Raw genomic sequence first — 19,218 nt, forward strand, 5'->3', positions numbered from 1 at the left:
GTGTAAAAGTTTCTTGGAATATATTCACGTTATCATCTAAATTATAAATATTTGATTAGCCCAGACTTTAATCCAACAGAGATATGGAATGACCTCAAAACATATTTTAAGGATTTGCCAAAGCTGACTTCTATAATGAATGTGTTACAAATGGAAGTAAATTCTCATAAATCACCTTTAATTGTTGAAAAACCCTGCATCCTTTCATTCTTTGCTTTTCCTCCAGATCAATAAAGAGATCTGTATCAACGGAACCGACGGATGGATGACAAAATCAAAAGTACATACAATTCAAGAGCAGATTATTTACAGTGTACATACATGAAAGAAATGTATCATGATTTTAATCTCCTGTTTATGATGTACGTGTTGTTCATGATCTGCATTTATTCCAAAAGGCGACAGTTAATTGAGCTTTTATACTGTAAGTCAGCATCTTTTAAATTTTTGTGCAATCTGTTAACAAACCACATATCCTGTTATGATAAAGTATTTAATGTATATTAAACATTATTTTTTGAGTTAAATTTTTTTTAATTTGGAGCATCAATAAAGTTGTTTTCATTTCTTGCAGTAAGTTGTCAGTATTTTTTCATTCATTTGACTTCAGACCACTTAATGTTTTTTTTTAAATCTTTTACAGACTTTTTCATACTCATTTTTACGACGACTATTATTCTTACTTTGGGTCTTGTTTTTGCTGATTTTTGAAATGTTCTGATGTTGGAGGTCTCTTGTCAATAGATGACCTTTGATATTGTTATGTTCACGCTGCTTGTCTTCAGGGAGACCAGGCACAAACCATTACATGAGAATCTGTCAAATATGTTTTATCATTGCTGGGAGAGGAAGTCAAAGCAGACGGTGGTCAAACCCTGTTTAGTTGTTAGTTCTGTGAAAAAGGAAGGAGGCGGAAACAAGTTGAAAGAAAACAACATCACCTACAATAGATGAAATGTAACTTCTGTTTCCAAACATTTCTGGGTTTCTGTAATGCTGCAGCTTCACTCTAAGGACAAAGAATTTCTCAGAAGTATCTGGACTGGATGTGAGGATGGGGCACACTTTGCTCTGTGAGCTGGGATTATTCTGTGAGTACATCACCGACTTTAGAAAAAAAAAACATCTCTCATTTCAAATTGAATGAAATATATAAAGTATTTCAGAAAGGTTTTGTTCTGCATCACTTTTCAAAACTTACCTTTTTGGAGGATTCACCTGATCATCTTAGAAGAGGTGATGCTTCCAGTGTTCCAGAAATAAGTTACCTTGGTGAGCTACTTTATACCACTAGATGTCACCAGAGGTGCAAACTATCAAATCCTTTGCACATCCAAGTCTTGGATGATTTCTGGGTATTTGTCTTATTTATGTACAACGTGTCTCTGCTCTTGTATGCTCAGTGTGATTTGTTCCCAGTATATTTCCATCTCAGCGATATGCCTAAACACTGAATTGTGTTACTCTTAGGTTTTCACTCTTACAGATCATGAAATAGAAAACATGTCCCCCCCCCCCCCATCTTCTCCATGTCTTCTTATACAAAACAAAGAGGCACAACAATTTTCAAAAGTAGTCCGTCACTGACTTGTTTTATATCATATTTTGTGTTGTACAGTTTCTGCTGCAAATTTGGGAATTGCATGTAAATTAACGTATATTTATTTTGCACAATATACTGTAACATACAGTGTCTCAGGTTGGCTTTACAAAATCATAGACTCCACAGATTCTGACCCAGAATACACTCGCAAACAAGACTAAATACCAACAAACAAAAGAGACCACAGCTAAAGTGTCCGGATCCCTGTCTAACCCTGTTAACATGTTGGTCTCTCAGATCTCCTCTCCTGACACACTTCGTCCATCAGTGTGTTGTTCATTCTGTTCCTCAACGTTTTGCTTGTTTTGATGTCTTCATAAAGAAATCCGACATTCGCTTTTACGTCCAACACGCACTCTCGCGGCTGCGTCGGTTGACGTCACGGGTTGTCCGTCTGGCGTTAAACGTCATTTCCTGCCACCGTGAAAGTTAGAAATCCGACATCCCCCTATCCACTTCTTGAAACGGAAATATCAGTCGAGATAAACATAACCAGGAATATTTGTGGGAACAACACGTGAAGTATCTCAACATCTTATTTATTATCAACAGCAGTTATTTGTACTCCCAAACATGTTGAGTGTTTTTGTTGTTCCACGTGTAACGTGTAAGGTACACGTGATTCCGGTTAAGCAATTATATACTTGATATCTTCAAAGAATCATGAGCAGATGGAAAATGCTTCTTTTACTGAGTTGTTGGATTATTACAGGTAAGATTAATACAAAATAGTTCATCTATTTCTTTTTTTTTTAAACCAAATTCTAACGTTGTTTTTTGATGTTTAGAAATTTTGGACGAATTCCTCATGGGCACCATTAACAACATTTGTTTTTGAAATGTTTCCTTGGATCAAATTTTTTAATGCTGACATGTCCTCTTGTTTTTAAAGATATTTTCTCACTTTATTGTTTTATTGTAATGCTGCTGCAAAAAAGTAAAAGTCAGAAAAAGGATTTATTTTTGCATCCACACGTATCGTACTCATCTCAAAATATCTGCTGTATGTGCGGTAGGATTTTAAGGTGTTGTGATAATGTTTTCTAAGATCTATTTTCTTTTACTTGATTGTTTCCTATCAGCAGTGATGGCAAAGGACCCATCAGCGACGCATTATAGACTGAAAAGCAGCTCAGTGTGTCTACGTGTCAGGAAACCACCTCCAGTACATAGTGGTACATGGAAGTTTGGTGAAACACTTTTTGCTTCTGATAAATTCATCAAACCCAGTCACAGAGAGAGAGTGTTTTTTAGTCCTGGAAACCTCTCATTGTGTCTGAATAAGCTGACTGACGGAGACAGTGGCATCTATGAAGTATCATTCTACGACTCTAATTTCACATCAACATCAGAGACACATCAGGTCATTGTTCAAGGTAGGTCGTATGCACTACTTTCTTTCTTTTTCATGGATCTGCTTTAAATGTTCATACATCTCTGAATTTAGTCGCATTTACCTTAAGATCAACTTCTCAAACATATCGTGACAGCACGCGTGAAACTATCTGGCACTATTTTTACCCACAACTTCATATGCAAATAAAAAATTCCTGTCTGCTACGTGTCCTTCCTCATATTTAACTTTCCATCGATGATCGCTGGGGTGTGTTTACGGCAGGTGGCCCACAGAGGATTCCATGAAGTCATCGATTTGTCTGCTTGGCTGTGTGGTTTTTTTTGTACAGAACAGGTTCCTCAGCCTGTGATGGAGATGTTGGTGCTTCGCTCCAACGTTTCTACGGGATTCTGCAACATCACAGTGAACTGCTCCGTCCGGGACGACTGGGTGTGGTTTGTCTGCGACGAAAACAACTGCACAGCATCTGGGAAGTCCTTCAGCAAGGTCAACATCACCGTCGTCACTGACAACAGAACTGTCGTCTGCAGTGGCAACAACCACGTTAGCAAAAGTAACGTTTCTAAAAGCAAAGACCTGTGTAAGTATTATGGGTTGTTTATAAATAGCAATAAGGCTGTCGGTTGATCATTTAGTAAATTATTGTACTGAAATTCAGATGAACTCTGTGCTGTTTAAATGATTACCTGTTTTTTTTTTTGCTGATTCAAATTTCTCACCTGTTAGAAATATGTTCCCATCTGTTTCCAGGTTTCAGCAAATCGAAGCCTGAAAAGGAAGACCCATCAGAACAACTCTATGAAATACTGATAGTTATTGTATTTGTTGTAGTGTTGTTCTCTTGTATTGGCTTTGTGGCTATGAGGCGCTTTTCAAAAACAAGCAATCTCCAGCAGGTAAGCTGCATTTACAAAGAACAATTTTAAAATGATCTTAGTCATCTAGCAGAACATCAGATTGTGTAACATCAGAAGGTTTTAATGTCGGGATACTGTAGTATGTTTGAAAACATTCTGATAAAAAATAAAATAATAACATACAATTGACATATGAAATCATATTTTACTGCATTATTTCCAGGCACGTCCATTTCCCGCTCAGGAAATGCGAAACCCCCCAACAGAGACCCAGCCACGACTCGAGTCTCGAGTCTCTACATCTTCCAGTCAAGCTGAGGCCTCGTATGAAAACGTGGACGTCGCACAGTTCAGCCGGAGCAGCGGGCCGAGACAGGAACAGGACTGGAGGGAAATCCAGACAGTAGATACCGTCTACAGCACTTTACAGATGCCACACGCGGCCGCCTCTCTTGGCAGGAGTGACAGCAGCAGTGATGGGAAAGGCCACGAGGAAACACCAGAGGCTTGGACTTCAGACTCTGTCCCCCTGGATGAGGAGCAGAGCCCCGCGTGCGTTGACACGGTATACGGTGTGCTGCAGAAGCAGAAAAATCCGTAGCCGCGGCAACGCCAGTAGGTGGAAGAAGATTTCAAAAGACATGAACGACACAAGTTCAAGGTTGTGGTTAGAATTTGTGGAGGACACATCATTACTCGTTATGCAGCTATTTTGGACAGTGATACTTAGTCTTTGGTAGGTGCTTGAAGCTTATTAATGTTTTAATAAAAATGAGATTATTATTTGTAGTTTCTTCAACAATATAATTGTTTGTCCTACCATTTTATTGTCACACACGTTGGAGTGCAGTGTTATAGAGGAAAAATGTACCACATGAATTAAAAAAAAAAAAAAAAAAGGAATTTTTATTGTTTGCGCTTTCCAACTGCAAGTATAAGAAAAATAAAAACTCACTATTGCAGGATTAGTTACATTAAATGACAGTAATTGTAATTTACAGATTATCAAATGAGTTTTGAACTTTTTTCCCCCCATTTTATTACCCTTCATACTGTTTTGACTATTTCCAAGCTAAAAATATGTTTCAAGTGAGGGTATGTGTATAAAATGCTGTAAAATATTTTCTTACATGCACGATTATGTCCCTTAAAAATCAAGTTGTGTACTTAATCATGAACAATATTTGTCTAGGAAAGAAATAATAATCATGTAAGAAAAGACTAACTAAATATAGGCGACACATACAAAACAATGATGAAACAGCGACAGCTGACTAATTATTTACTCACAGAGCCCACAGAAAATAAAAACAATCCTGAGAGTACAACAGCAGCTCTGAAAGTCAGATTTACACATTTTCTTAATGATAAGACCATCGACCAATGACGTCGTTAGTATTCAGTATTTAGTATTTTGATGTGTATTTAGACCACTGTTGCACTTTGAGGCTCCTCCAATGATTACCTGATTATCTTAGAAGAGGTGATGCTTCCAGTGTTCCAGTAATAAGTTACCTTGGTGAGCTACTTTATACCACTAGATGTCACCAAGGTGCAAACTATCAAATCCTTTGCACATCCAAGTCTTGGAAGAGTTCTGGGTATTTGTCTTATTTATGTACAACGTGTCTCTGCTCTTGTATGCTCAGTGTGATTTGTTCCCAGTATATTTCCATCTCAGCGATATGCCTAAACATTGAATTGCGTTACTCTTAGGTTTTCACTCTTACAGATCATGAAATAGAAAGCATGTCCCCCCCCATCTTCTCCATGACTTATACAAAACGAAGAAGCCCAACAATTTTCAAAAGTAGTCCGTCACTGACTTGTTTTATATCATATTTTGTGTTGTACAGTTTCTGCTGCAAATTTGGGAATTGCATGCAAATTAATGTATATTTATTTTGCACAATATACTGTAACATACAGTGTCTCAGGTTGGCTTTACAAAATCATAGCCTCCACAGATCCTGACCCAGAATACACTCGTAAATAAGACTAAATACCAACAAACAAAAGAGACCACAGCTAAAGTGTCCGGATCCCTGTCTAACCCTGTTAACATGTTGGTCTCCCAGATCTCTTCTCCTGATGTGTTCTGTCATTCCCCTGTTTGTTGTTGTTTTCCATGTGCTTCTAGTTTTGTTCTGTCCTCCTCTGCCTGCCTCCAGACACCTCCCATGGCCACGCCCCTGATCAGCCTGCACAGCTGAGGACAATCCAGCTGATTACCACCTGCAGGTTGACACACCGGTTCCTCATCCCACTAATCACCTCCCGACACGATATCAACCCTGGTCCTGCAGTCCTGGGTTGTCGTTTCATACGATCTGCTACGTCCACTCACCCACAACCTGTTGCCAATGCTGCCAGCCATGTGTCGTGCCGTGGACTTCCTCTATTCTGCCTGCTACCCTGTGTCAGACCTCGGGAGACCACACGCTCCATCCAGCTTGCCAGCCTGCCTCGGACTCATCCTCCACCAGAAAATAAAGTCTGTTCTGTACCTGAACTCGGTTTTCTGTTTGCATTTGGGTCCGATCCTGCTGCATCTCATAACATAAAGAGTCAGTGTGGGGACATCAATTTATTTCTGTGTATTTTTATGTTTATTTCAATATCTAGTAATGTAGTGACACAAGAGCGTCCCACATTTCTTCAGTTCATTCATCCAACATCTGTACAGTGTATCTTGTCTGCTGGATGAATGTATCCTGACATCTGGCTTCTGTTTCAGAGGAGTCTGACGTATCCACGGGTCACCCGCCACAATAAAAGCAAAGGCAAGAAAAAAACAAGGTCAGCAAAGTCTGCAATCACCTGCAGTTGTTATTCTCCAATAAGTTTATGATGGACAAATAAGATCATGTCATGGGTTGTAATTCTGTTGATTTGACATTTTGTCTATATGCATTAACAGTTTACATCAGTGGATTAATAAAAGCTATAATACACTGATATTCTTTGTATTTGTGGAAACCTTAACTCAAATGTTCCTGCGGCTTCTTATTTTCATCGTAGCACAAATGTGGTTACAAGAATCATCTCTGTTCAAAGGAAAGGAAGTCCTGCAGCAACGGATGCAGCAGTTTATTCTGAGGCCAAAGTGTGAACAGCTCTTGGCAACGATGCATGTTGGGTGCACACTGTGGTGAGTTATTCTACAAATTATTAACTGGCTTATAGCTCTTAATAACATCCATATAAATTGGATAACCCTGTTTTCCGAAGTCTGTAAAGAGAACAAAAACCAAAGCAAAGCATTTTATGAGATCATTGTCTGCAATTCTGGTACTCAAATATCAGACATGCTCAGTAGTTCATTTGAATTTCATATAGACTCAATACTGCCTCTTTTGGCACAAAGCACACGTCTCCTATTTGCTATTCATGCATTGCATAATCACTTCCTATAATTATTTACATTTATTTAGAAGTTTTTGCGGGAAACTTTGAATGTATACTGTTTAATAATGCTGCATCAGGTGAAAGTTTGAAATATGAGGTCTTTTGCTGTTAATGCAGATTTAAAGTCAGATTCTTCAACAATGTTTACATGAGGAGGCTCCTGTGTGGACACGAAAAAATACTTCTACTATTATTATATATCATGATCAACGTTACTTTACACGATTAAAAGATTATGAAAGTGTCAAATATGTTTGTTGAAAAGTTTCATTTTTATTCATTTGCCAGTATTTTTTTTTTCATTTATTTGTTAGACTTCAGACCTTTTAATCTTTTTATTTTTTTTATTTTTTTATTAATCTTTTACAGATTTTTTTCATACAATTTTTTATGCTCATGTTTGTTTTTATTTATAGTCTTTTTTATTGTTATTTTAATTCTTATTTTTAGGATTATTATTCATACTCTCTTCACCCTCATTTCTATTAATGTCACGATTTCCGCTTTGCTCAAGCTCAATCACTTCCTGTTGGTGAAGTCATGACCAAAATCAAAACCACAATTTCACCATCAGGTGGACACGTAAAAAGATTCTGTGTTCGGGTAATCGAACACTTTAGTGAAGCTCAACTCAGAATGAACATATTTTCAGATGAAAGTTTCACTGTTGGATCAGAAAGTGCACGATTACCAGTGAGTGTATCAGTGAGTGTGACACCTCTGTTATTAGTGTACTTTACTCATTCTCGGTGGCAATGTATTTATTGAACAGCATATTTCAAACATTTAATGAATTTATGCTGCTACCTTTACAGTCGCATCAAAAGTCACTGACCCTTTGCAAGCCAGCAGTAGCCTACAGGATGATCATATAATGGCTGGAAACTGAAATGTCTTATTCTCAGTGAGTGTCACTGTCAGCAGCAGTTGGGACATAAAGGACCAAAACATAAACCTTTGAATCTGTCCTTGTATTTTCAAAAGTATTTACCTTAATGCTTTAATGGACTCTATAAAGGTGCTGATGCTCCCACCAAACATAAGAAGCAGACCAGGAGGAAGCAAAGACAACAAAAATGTAAGTAAGGCCTGACTAAAGCTCAAACACATGAACTTTATGTCCTTTGAAGAGTTTTCCTGAGTTTAAAATGCATTAAAAAAAATCATTAAAATTATATTTAGAATTTCCCCAGTTGTTTAAATTTTCTTCACTTATGTTTCATACAGGTTAGTGAAATTCAAAGTGCTTTACATGGGAATGAAAAGCTGATAAGACAACAGTTCAATGTAGGTTCTCTTGGCAGTAGATGACTTGTTGACATTGTTATGTTCACTCTGCTTGTCTTCAGTTGTCTTATGTTTTATAAATGTTGGAAAATGACTTGTAAGTTGTAGTTTTCAGTCTATTACTTTATCAGAGAACAGGCACAAACATTTGCGTGAGAATGTGTCAAATATGTTTCACCAGTGCTGTGAGAGGAAGTCATAGCAGGCTGTGGTCAAACTCTGTTCAGTTCTGTTAGCTGTGTGAAAAAGAAAGGAAGCAGAAACAAGCTGAAGAAGAAGTTGAAAGAAAAAGAAGAAGATAAAAAGACACCCAAAATATTTGAAATATAACTTCTGTTTCTGAACATTTGTGGGTTTCTGTAATGCTGCAGCTTCACTTTAAGGACAAAGAATTTCTCAGAAGTATCTGGACTGGATGTGAGGATGGGGCACACTTTGCTCTGTGAGCTGGGATTATTCTGTGAGTACATCACCGACTTTTTCTGTTTAAATCGTACGGATTGATGAATAGGTTTCAGTGAGAGCAACAGGCTATCGGTCACTTGTTCCTTTTTCTGAATATGTGAATAGAAAAGAGAACAGATTCACCATTTTATTAATAACTTTGGTCAGATGAGAGTAGAGGACTGTTTTAATGCATCTCAAAGATTTGATTAATTTAACATATTCATGTTCATATGTTAACTAACATTGGTAAAACTCCAAATGTTACTTGTTCATTAAATATTTGGTCATTTGCTTTAGTTTGATAATATCTGAAGTTTTGACCTGTCTTGCAGTGCTCTGTACATTCCCCTTCAATGGACACGCTGAAGGTAATTATACAGTTTCCACTTTTCTCTTTCTTTTATTTCTTTTTATTCATTCATTACCTATTAATCGCTTCAGTACTTCCTCTTTCTGCTTTCTTTTTGGTCATCTGTCTTTTTCATTGTATGTATCTACACTGATTGTTCCTTGCATAGTGTGTAAAAGTGTTTTCCGTTGCTAACTGTGTAGTGTTTTATACTGCATATGTTTGTGTTGGGTTCTAGATGCTGTGTTGACCTCTGACCCTGACTGGTCCACTTATTTTACCGGCGAGACTGTTACGTTCATATGTGACATGAAGGAAGGAGAAGTCACTGACTGGGAATACAAAATCAAAAAGGATGACGAAGAAGTGATTCACTACAACTCACATAAAATGCACCCATTTGAAATTAGTTCAACTTACTACAGTGGTAACTATCAGTGCTGCGGTCGTAAGAGGAGCTCACATGATCCAAAGTGCAGTAATGTCCTATCTTTAACTGTATCAGGTAAGTCCTCAGTATTTTATCACTATGACATGACAGCAGGAATTTATGATCCCTATTCAAAGTATATGTAATACCGTGTACATTTAATTAATCTTGTTGTGTAAGAATCTTTTAAATACAGTGAAACTTTAATTGAAACACTTCACTGTTCCTGATACTTTTCTCTCAGAAGTTGCGAGAAAGTTCAAAGATTGTAATCCAGAATCACTACATGTGTGTTTTGGTGTAAAATATCATCTTTTGCAGAAGTGACAAGAAGAGTAATCTGAGAGTGAAGACCTCTGCAAAGGCCAATAATCTTTTAGTTAATAGTTACTTCGTTAATAGTTACTTTAGCTTTGACACCATGTTGAAATGGACACAAATCAACGGTGGTTTAAAACATCTTTTCTCTGCAGTGAAAATAACTATTAATTAATAAAGTGTAAGTGCAATTTTTTTTGTCAAATTTGAAAATGTAGAATTTAGAAAAGAATTTTACTACAAGTGTAAAGTTGCAGCCGTAATATGAAAATATACAATTTTGTTATTTTTTCAACCCATCAACTGTAATAATCTTTTTTTTTTTATTCTGTTCTTTTTCCCTAATAATAGGAAGAGCAAAGCCAACACTGACACCAGGCACAACAACCATATCAGTGGGAGACACTGTGAGACTGACTTGTTCTGTGGAGAGATCTGATGGCTGGAAATACGAGTGGTTCAGACGAACCTCAGACACCAACGATGTTCAACTCTCAACAAATGATGGACAGAACAAAGTTATCAGTGTATCACGAGGAGGCATCTACCATTGCAGAGGAGTAAGAGGAAACCCAGATTTCTACACTGATATAAGTGATAAAGTCACCATTCATCTAACCTGTGAGTTCAGTCATTTTGTTTGAATACATTTGTGATTACCATTTGAATTAAGAATGAAACCTGCAATATGGAACTTTCTCTGTTGATTTCATGTTTTTGTTTGTATCCCAACTGTGTATATGTGGTGGAAACAGTTCTCAACAAGACTGTTTTAAGACAACAACCCTACTGGTCCCCGGCATTCAGTGGTGAGATGACCACTCTTACATGTGAAGTCTCAGGAGGTGAATCCACTGAGTGGGTGTATGAGTGGAGAAGAGCCCGGTCGGTTGTACACCATGAAAACAATAAATACTGGACATTCAGAGCTTCTGAATCCATCAGCGGAGACTACGACTGCAGGAGACGTCTCAGAGATGACTCGTATTCTTCAACAGACTGGAGTGAAGCCATCACATTGTCAGTATCACGTAAGTCACGTTTGTTGTGTGTACTGTCTAAATTCTCTAATGTGCAAAATTGCTCCATGTTGCATCTTTATTCAGACAGTGAGTGAACAGATTAGAATTTGTCTTCATCATGTTGCACCTGATAGTTGGTAATTAATAAAATGTAAGTGCAATTTCTTTTTTCAAATTTAAAGATGGAGAATTTAGAAAGGAATTTGACTACAAGTGGAAGGTTGCAGCTGTAATATGAAAACATACAATTTTGTTGTTTTTTTCAACCCATTGTAATGACCACCTAAGTTCACCATTTGTACAGTCACTGTGATGGGGACATGTAATTTGTTCATTTGGTTGCTATCACCGTGGATTGTACATCATCTATTGTCAGTGGCCGGTGGCATCTGCACGGCCAATGGACATGTGTTTTTATGATTATATTCCCAAATAACCGGACTACATAAAGAAGGTAAGTGACGTCACTGAGAGAGCGCTCAGGTGTATGGTGGAGGCGGCGTCCAGAGAACAATACCTGGCGGCGAGTCCAGGGGATCTTGCCCAAGGGAACCACGTCGTGGAGTATCTTCCTTTTGGATTATCTGAGATATGGACTTTTTCTGCCAGAAGAAGAGTTTTAACTTCTAGACGAACAGCGGTGGGGAGATCTGCGTGGACTTTGCTTGGAGGCATTAAACCGTGGCGGCTCACCACGTTTCACCGGGTATCGAACCTTTTTTGGTTTAGAGACTTTGTTTTAAGTCAACAAAGACTATTTATGGTTGTGCACTTGGGGTCAGGGGATATTTGGGTTGTTTGGGCCATTCGGCAGGTATTGTTTGTGTGTTGGGGGCGGCCTTTGTTTGTTACGACACACCTCTTTGTTTGGTAATTGCCGACCAGGTGGGACGCCTCCTAATTTGTACTTTTTCCATTTTAATATTTTGCACCTCTCAACCAACTTGTGTCGCTTTCATTAATTTATAGTTTTGTTCCACATTATGGGCAGGTAAAGGTAAGGACGTTATGTTTAGGTTTTGAGTTTTTTAGTTAACTAGGAGTTCAGCAGGCTGGAACCATACGACGAAATTAGGTCCGTCCGTTCCCTTAAATAGCGTGTAGCTTTTTCCCTTACTATTAGTTAGGGTGAATTGTTACACCATCACTTGTAATAATCTTTTCTTTATTCTTTTTTTTCCCAATAATAGGAAGACCAAAGGCAACACTGACACCAGGCACAACAACCATATCAGTAGGAGACACTGTGAGACTGACTTGTTCTGTGGAGAGATCTGATGGCTGGAAATACGAGTGGTTCAGACGAACCTCAGACACCGAAGAAGTTCAACTCCCAACAAATGATGTACAGAACAAAGTTATCAGTGTATCACGAGGAGGCATCTACCGTTGTTTAGGAGGAAGAGGAAACCCAGATTTCTACACTGATGTAAGTGATGACGTCACCATTCACATAACCTGTGAGTTCAGTCATTTTGTTTGAATTCATTTGTAATTACCATTTGAATTAAGAATGAAACCTGCAATACAGAACTTTCTCTGTTGATTTCACGTTTTTGTTTGTATCCCAACTGTGTATATGTGGTGGAAACAGTTCCCAACAAGCCTGTTTTAAGACAACAACCCGACTGGTCCCCGACATTCAGTGGTGAGATGATCACTCTTACATGTGAAGTCTCAGGAGGTGAATCCACTGAGTGGGTGTATGAGTGGAGAAGAGCCCGGTCGGTTGTACACCATGAAAACAAGAAATACTGGAAATTCAGAGCTTCTGAATCCATCAGCGGAGACTGCGACTGTAGGAGACGTCTCAGAGATGACTCGTATTCTTCAACAGAGTGGAGTGATTCCTTCAGTTTGATGATATTGGAAAGTAAGTCACATCATATTTTACCAGTCATGACTCTCATTTATTTAAAACTGTATGATATATCGTACAACTTTACATTTATATATTGAGATCAAACATTCATAGATAAAGAAATACTGCAACTGTACAGGATACAAATGTTACTTGTAATCTGCCATCAATACTCAGTAACATGTCTTCATCTTTCCAACAGGACCCCTGTCCGTCCTCACTGTGTCTCCATCATGGCTGAGTCCTGGAGCCTCAGTAACTCTGAGCTGTGTGGTTCAACATCCGTCTGCAGGATGGAGGTTCTACTGGTACAAAGCTCTTCCTGATATTTCAGACAAGTTTGGTTCCTCCATCAAAGAGCTGCTGTCTGGTAGCATCAACGGGACGGCACAAGATTCCTACATTGTTCATGGACAGAGAGACACAGCAGGATATTTGTGCAGAGCTGGAAGAGGAGATCCAGAATATCACACTGTTTACAGCAATCCTAAGTTTGTCTGGTCTGGAGGTCAGTTTGCATTTTTGTTTGATGTGTTCCATTCACGTTGGTTTTTCTAGTCTTCCTTCAGCAAACGCAACGCTTTCGCTTTCTCAAGGAATCAAATAGTGACTTTTTATCAAAGCCATTCACATCTCATACAGACACACAAGGTGCCGTGTGAGAGGATCATGGTTTGGTTTAGATGTGACACAATCGCTGTTTGGTCAGGGTTAAGCACAAAAACTACTTATTTATGTTTGGGGGGAAGAAAATATTCGTATTAAATATGATAATTTTCATTTGGTTTGACCCACCATCCTGTTTTTTTTTTTTCAGATTTTAATCCATCAGCGTCTCTCACAGTGAATCCTGACAGAGCACAACACTTCACCTCTGACTCTGTTTCACTGACCTGTGAGGGAAACTCTGCTGAGTGGAGAGTGAGGAGGTTTAATGGTACCAGCTCACTGTCATACTGTTCTTTCTGGGGCACAATGAAAGGATCAACATGTAATGTTCATGAGATATTGTTCAGTACTACCGTGTACTGGTGTGAGTCTGGATCAGCCTTCAGCAACGCAGTCAACATCACAGGACAACGTGAGTTTTTCATTTTATTCATGAATTATTTCAACATGTACATTTCATGTTTGGGAATTTCAAGGTGGCAAATATGATTCTGTGTCCTGTAGATTCAGTTTAAGTAGTTCAATTCTATCGTAGAAAATGAAAACCTTTTCTTCATCATCAGCATTGAACATGGGAAAATAGTATTAACTGATGTTTTTGTATCAAAAACCATAAACCTTTTTCTTTCAGTAGCTGTATAGTTATCTAGTTTTAACTTGGCTCCTTAGCTACTGCATTGTTGCCTCAAAATTCCTCTTCCACCTTTTTCATCAACATTAACATCCACAATGACATTTGCTGGTTGTGATTTGTCAAATTCTGCACAAACGTTTGGTTTAATTATGATTTGTATTGAAGCTTTTACGTCAATAGGTAAAACAATCTGACCTCAAAATAAGTGTTCATATTGTCTGATGGTTTTACAGGTGATGATGATATTATCCTGGTGAGCCCTGTCCATCCTGCAACTGAGGGATCATCTGTTATTCTTGACTGCAAATTGAGGACAGAAAATGTTCTTTCTAATGTTATTTTTTATAAAAATGACACAATCATCCAAAATGACCCCAGAGGTCAGATGACCATCTCTGCTGTGTCAACGACTGATGAAGGCTTCTACAAGTGTCAATACTCCGGAAAAGAATCACCACAGAGTTGGATGGCGGTGAAATGTGAGTAAACTATATTGTTTTTGTTTATATTATCATTAATGAGCTAATATTATTCTCTGCTAAACAGTGATTGTGCAGCAAAAACCATAAGGGCAAGAAAACCCTCAGTTGACCAACTGTTCAGGCCCCAAAGTGTGACTTGGCTGATCTTGACTTGTGAAGGAAATTATGAAACGTCAATCTGTTTTGAAAATAATTGTTATTAAACTTTCTAAAAGTAGATGTCCTCCATGATGATGATGATGGTGATGCATCATCTGATTCTCACAAAACTGGACACAGTAGTTCTTCATGACTGGGTCACTGGTTGATCCCCATGTTCCATACAAATACACCACCAGGGGTCGCTATAACTAAAATTCACTCGTGAGATCATGAGAAACTGTTAAGTTCCATGTTTTCTTTGTCACTAAGCATTCTGTGTAATATACTTTTCCAATAGCTCGGTGGTAAGCAGAATGTTTCTTAACCCTTTTGCTTGAGGGTTCAAGTCACAGTGCAAAACTTGTGTTGCAATAACATGTCTGCAGCATCATCTTTGAGGCTGCCTGGACCTCAAACTTTGTCGCTTGCAGCTATGTTAATTATTAATAGTAGTAGTAACAGTAGTATTTTGAAAATTCCCTGCATAGTGGTGCTATATTCATACACTTTTTAAAACCCTTTATTTCTTACAGCCGTTTCCAGAGCTGAAAGCTCTTCATCTCTGTTCCATGTTCTGTTGATTGTTGGGCTGCTTTGTGGAATTTCACTGATTATTCTTCTGCTGCTGTTTTGTCGCTACAAACAGTCAAAGGGTAAGTCAAACTTTTCCTTCTCATACTGCATTGATTACACTCTAAATATTCAGTCGTTCTGAGTACTATACATGTACTTTAGTGATGACGGAGCGATTTGCAAAAATCATATAATAACAATTGTCTTTTTCACAGATTCATGTTTTATCAGGTTGGTGCAACGCTCCCCTCTTTTATTTTCAACATACCAGAATTCCATCCCTTGTTTCTAATAAAATCTACAGTTTATTTACTAAATGTTTTTGGCCCACCAGGTCTCAGAGCACAAGTCAGAGCTCTGCTACATACCACATGACCAACCAGGATGAAGCTCAATGCAACAAATGCGCTCCTCCTCCCCACGGTAAGCCCACTTTTATTCTGACGTATTGTAAACAGTATTCATAACATTTCCACATCTGATTCAAATGAATGATTAATTAAACATTGGCTTAATTGTACTCTGTAGTTGATGCCAGTCTCTATGAATCAATCAAAAGCCCTGAAGGTGCTGAAAATGGTGCAGTATATTCAGTGGTGAGAAAAAGTAAGTGAACCCTTTGGGAATTTCTTACAAATACTTCTTAAAATATAGGCAGATATTGACATAAATTACAAATATTTTAACTGACTCAGACCCTAATCTAATCGAGAAGAATGACTTTGACTTTTGACTTGGATAATGATTAATTTTACAACCAATTTCATTTTCAGGGGTTTCCACACTTGTTTTTGCCTACTTACTTTGTAATGAACATGAATATTTTAGAAAGACCAGAATATGATGCCAAAAGTAACTGCAAATGATTGACTGACAGTCTCTGAAGTAAAATTTTTTTTTTTTAAATGTATTTCAGATGAATCCAATGATGTAACATATTCTTTGCTGGAGCTTAAAAGCATCACTAAGAAGGGTGAGTATTTGATGTAGTAAAAAACACATAACATAGTTGGAAAATTCAGAATTTTTTGCAACTAAAGTCCAGGAAGTTTAGTCATTCATCTGATCCTTCGAGCAGGGAAAACTAAGAAACCAGAGGAGAGCTGTGTGTATTCTGATGTGCAGATAAGATCATCTCCAGGTACGGTGCATCACAACAATACTGCCGAAAGGTATTTTTTGTGTGTTTTGTGGTGTGCTTTATCAATACTACAACAAGGTTTTACCAATTACAGCAACATACAAACCGTATATATGAACTTTCATACGTCTTTGATTTCACAGATACGGTGTAAAACTACCAACATGGCTGAGAATGATAAAATACATTGCTACGTATCATTTGTAATCTGTAACATGTTATCTCTTGTTTTCTTTTGTACACTATGTTAGTGCTGCTTTTCCTTCAAGAAATCCATATAAATCATTTCATTGCCAGTTTAACTTGAGACGTTACTGTCAAATATTCTAAAGCTATTATTTCTTTATTCACAGGAAAATCAGCTCATGCAGCAGCTGACGAGATGGTTTATTCTGAAGTCAAACCAGGAAAATCTCTTGGTAATTGCGCAGTGTTAAAATAGTGCACATAACAGGATTCGTGACTAATGATTTACTTTTACAGACACTTGAAGTAAATTGTCATGAATCCCCCTTAATTGTTGAATAACGCTCCATCTTTTCATTTTTCACTCTTCCCTCAGATCAATAAATATGACGGCAAAACCAATGGAGAGAATGACAAAAGCAAAACGACATACAACTTAATAGCAGATAATTTACATTGTACACAGAAAAACAGGTTTTATTATTTGAATCTCCTGTTTATGATGTACATGTTCCCATTGGGTGTTTATGTGCTGCATTTATTCCAAAAGGCAACAGTTAATTGAGCTTTTGTACTGCGTCATAGTGTGGCTTCAAAGTCAGCAGTTTTTTCAGTTTTGCGTGATCTGTTAACAAACAGCATAACCTGTTATTTGAAAGTATTTTATGTATATTAAGCATTGTTTTTGTGTAGTTTAAAAAAACTTTTGACCATTAATTAAGCATTGTTTTCGTTGATTTGATTGTCTTCAGACCTTTTAATCTGTTTTATCCTCTGTAGACTTGTAACCATTTTTCTATTTTTATTCATATTTTGTAATTATTTTTATTTGTGTATTTGGTGTGATTTATTTTTAAATAAATGTATTCTTTTTTTATTTTCATATTTTTACTGTTGTTGTCTTTTTCTTAAAATTTGGTCTTGTTTGAATTTTGTTTTTTATTTAATTTTTCATTCTTACTTTTATTTTTCTATGTTCTTTTTTCTTATTATTTGGGAAACATTGATATAATATTTTAATACTTGTAGGTTCACATTTTTAGCCACATGAGGGGGCCCTGTGATTGTCCTTTCAGTTACTCTGTGCTTTGTGGTTGGCTGTGCTTAAATATCAACACATTTGCATCTTGAAGTGTGTTTTATGAGGCACATTTCTATCAGTGTTCATGTTTAATATGTGTAACAATTTAATCAATGGAGAAATATGCTCTAGATTATTTTCAGCATCTTCCCTCCATTTGTGAAAACAGTGTTACATGTCGCTCCTTGGCAAGTTTGTAAATAATGCATCTGTACTTCATATCTTTTAATTAATAGTCCATACTTGTAAGTGTCAACATTCATACAGTTATTTTATTCTAAAAATCCTCCGTTTTTCTAGAAGATGTGAAGGGTCAGGGCCCTTAAGGGTCATTCATTAAACATTTCAGTTTTGTCTTGGTTCTGTTTCTTGTATGACTCACTGGTCAGCACAGTTTTCCTGGTATCGTACCACTTCTTCTTTCGAAAAATGCTGTTGTTACACTTCTGAGTTTCACCGAGCATTTTGCTGAAGGGCTCGAGTTAAACGGCTCACTTGATCCTGCTGAATGCCCGAAGAAGATTGTTTTTAAAGAAGTAGAATCTACCTGGAAAATTAGGTTTAAAATAGAGAAAGGGGTGTCCAGTGTATGGAAAGTTCTTAGAAAAGAAATGGACTTACAATCCACTTGATCATTTCTCAAAAAAAGAAAATGACCTAATATCTGAAACCTGTCAAATTAGGAGACCTCTGTCAATTGTTCCCTGTTGACTATCTTTTGCATTTAATATGGTCTTCATAGTCAATATTGATGACATGATACAACACATAGAGTATGACCTGGTTTGGCTGTAAACAAAAACAAATTTCTAAACGGCTGGTGGCATAAAAAGGGAAAGCCAATACCTCCCTTAAGACAGTTTGTCCTCCGAGCACTATGGATATCAGTACCAAATTCCAGGGAAATCCAACCATTAGTCGTCACGACAAATCATTAAAAATGTAAAACCCATATGTGGTTGCAAAAAGAAAGTCGGAGGATTAAACAAAGTCCTGGGCTCCAAACTCTGGCATAAGGAATGTTAAAACAAAGTTGCATGGTAATCCATCCTATTGTTGATGAGATACTTCACAACAATCAAAGGTTTCCACTTCTAAAGCCACACCCATAGCCTGGTTAAAAACAATACCACAGTTAATGGTCATTTTTCTTATCCGTTTTGGGATGTTACTTAAAACTTATCAGTAGAAAAGAAATTACAATTGGCTGAAATTCAGTTGGTCTTTAAACTTCAGTACTATGAGGCTAAGATATCATAGCATTTGAAAAAATAAAAACGCTGACTAGCGAACCATAAAAAGTGGTGTGAAATTATGGAGAAGTAACATGAGTGTGTGATGGTCGTGTAGCTTTTTACAACCGAGTTAAGCT

The 19,218-nt window shown here is 37.4% G+C and overlaps 1 protein-coding gene and 1 long non-coding RNA gene across 5 annotated transcripts; both read left to right on the top strand.

The window, feature by feature from the left end:
- Window positions 1-2,031: 2,031 nt before the first annotated feature.
- LOC138203832 (SLAM family member 7-like) lies at window positions 2,032-17,546 on the top strand. 4 transcript variants are annotated; one of them, XM_069158822.1, is made up of 11 exons: window positions 2,032-2,315; window positions 2,686-2,979; window positions 3,289-3,540; window positions 14,476-14,721; window positions 15,399-15,518; window positions 15,654-15,669; window positions 15,773-15,861; window positions 15,967-16,044; window positions 16,355-16,411; window positions 16,517-16,579; window positions 16,933-17,544. In XM_069158822.1, the coding sequence occupies exons 1-11, from the start codon at window positions 2,267-2,269 to the stop codon at window positions 17,019-17,021; spliced, it is 1,353 nt and encodes a 450-aa protein (XP_069014923.1). In that variant the 5' UTR covers window positions 2,032-2,266; the 3' UTR covers window positions 17,022-17,544. The 4 variants fall into 4 exon arrangements, with proteins under 4 accessions (XP_069014923.1, XP_069014924.1, XP_069014925.1 ...); XM_069158823.1 differs by having other exon boundaries at window positions 2,689-2,979; window positions 16,933-17,543; XM_069158825.1 differs by lacking the exon at window positions 2,032-2,315 and having other exon boundaries at window positions 2,828-2,979; window positions 3,294-3,540; window positions 16,933-17,546.
- Window positions 8,860-9,624, top strand: LOC138203840 (uncharacterized). Its single transcript, XR_011178744.1, has 3 exons — window positions 8,860-8,972; window positions 9,292-9,327; window positions 9,547-9,624. It is a non-coding gene; the product is annotated as an uncharacterized lncRNA (long non-coding RNA).
- Window positions 17,547-19,218: the final 1,672 nt, after the last annotated feature.

Source organism: Embiotoca jacksoni, unplaced genomic scaffold, assembly GCF_022577435.1.
Source record: "Embiotoca jacksoni isolate LCO1_2020_lvr unplaced genomic scaffold, fEmbJac1.0.p SCAF_24, whole genome shotgun sequence".
Taxonomy (NCBI): domain Eukaryota; kingdom Metazoa; phylum Chordata; class Actinopteri; family Embiotocidae; genus Embiotoca; species Embiotoca jacksoni.

Excerpts from the sequence above, each read along its gene's own strand:
- LOC138203832 (XM_069158822.1), top strand. The coding sequence starts at position 2,267 with ATGAGCAGATGGAAAATGCTTCTTTTACTGAGTTGTTGGATTATTACA. Across the intron at positions 2,980-3,288 it reads ACATCAGGTCATTGTTCAAG|AACAGGTTCCTCAGCCTGTG; the intron begins GTAGGTCGTATG and ends TTTTTTGTACAG. Across the intron at positions 3,541-14,475 it reads TTCTAAAAGCAAAGACCTGT|GTGATGATGATATTATCCTG; the intron begins GTAAGTATTATG and ends ATGGTTTTACAG.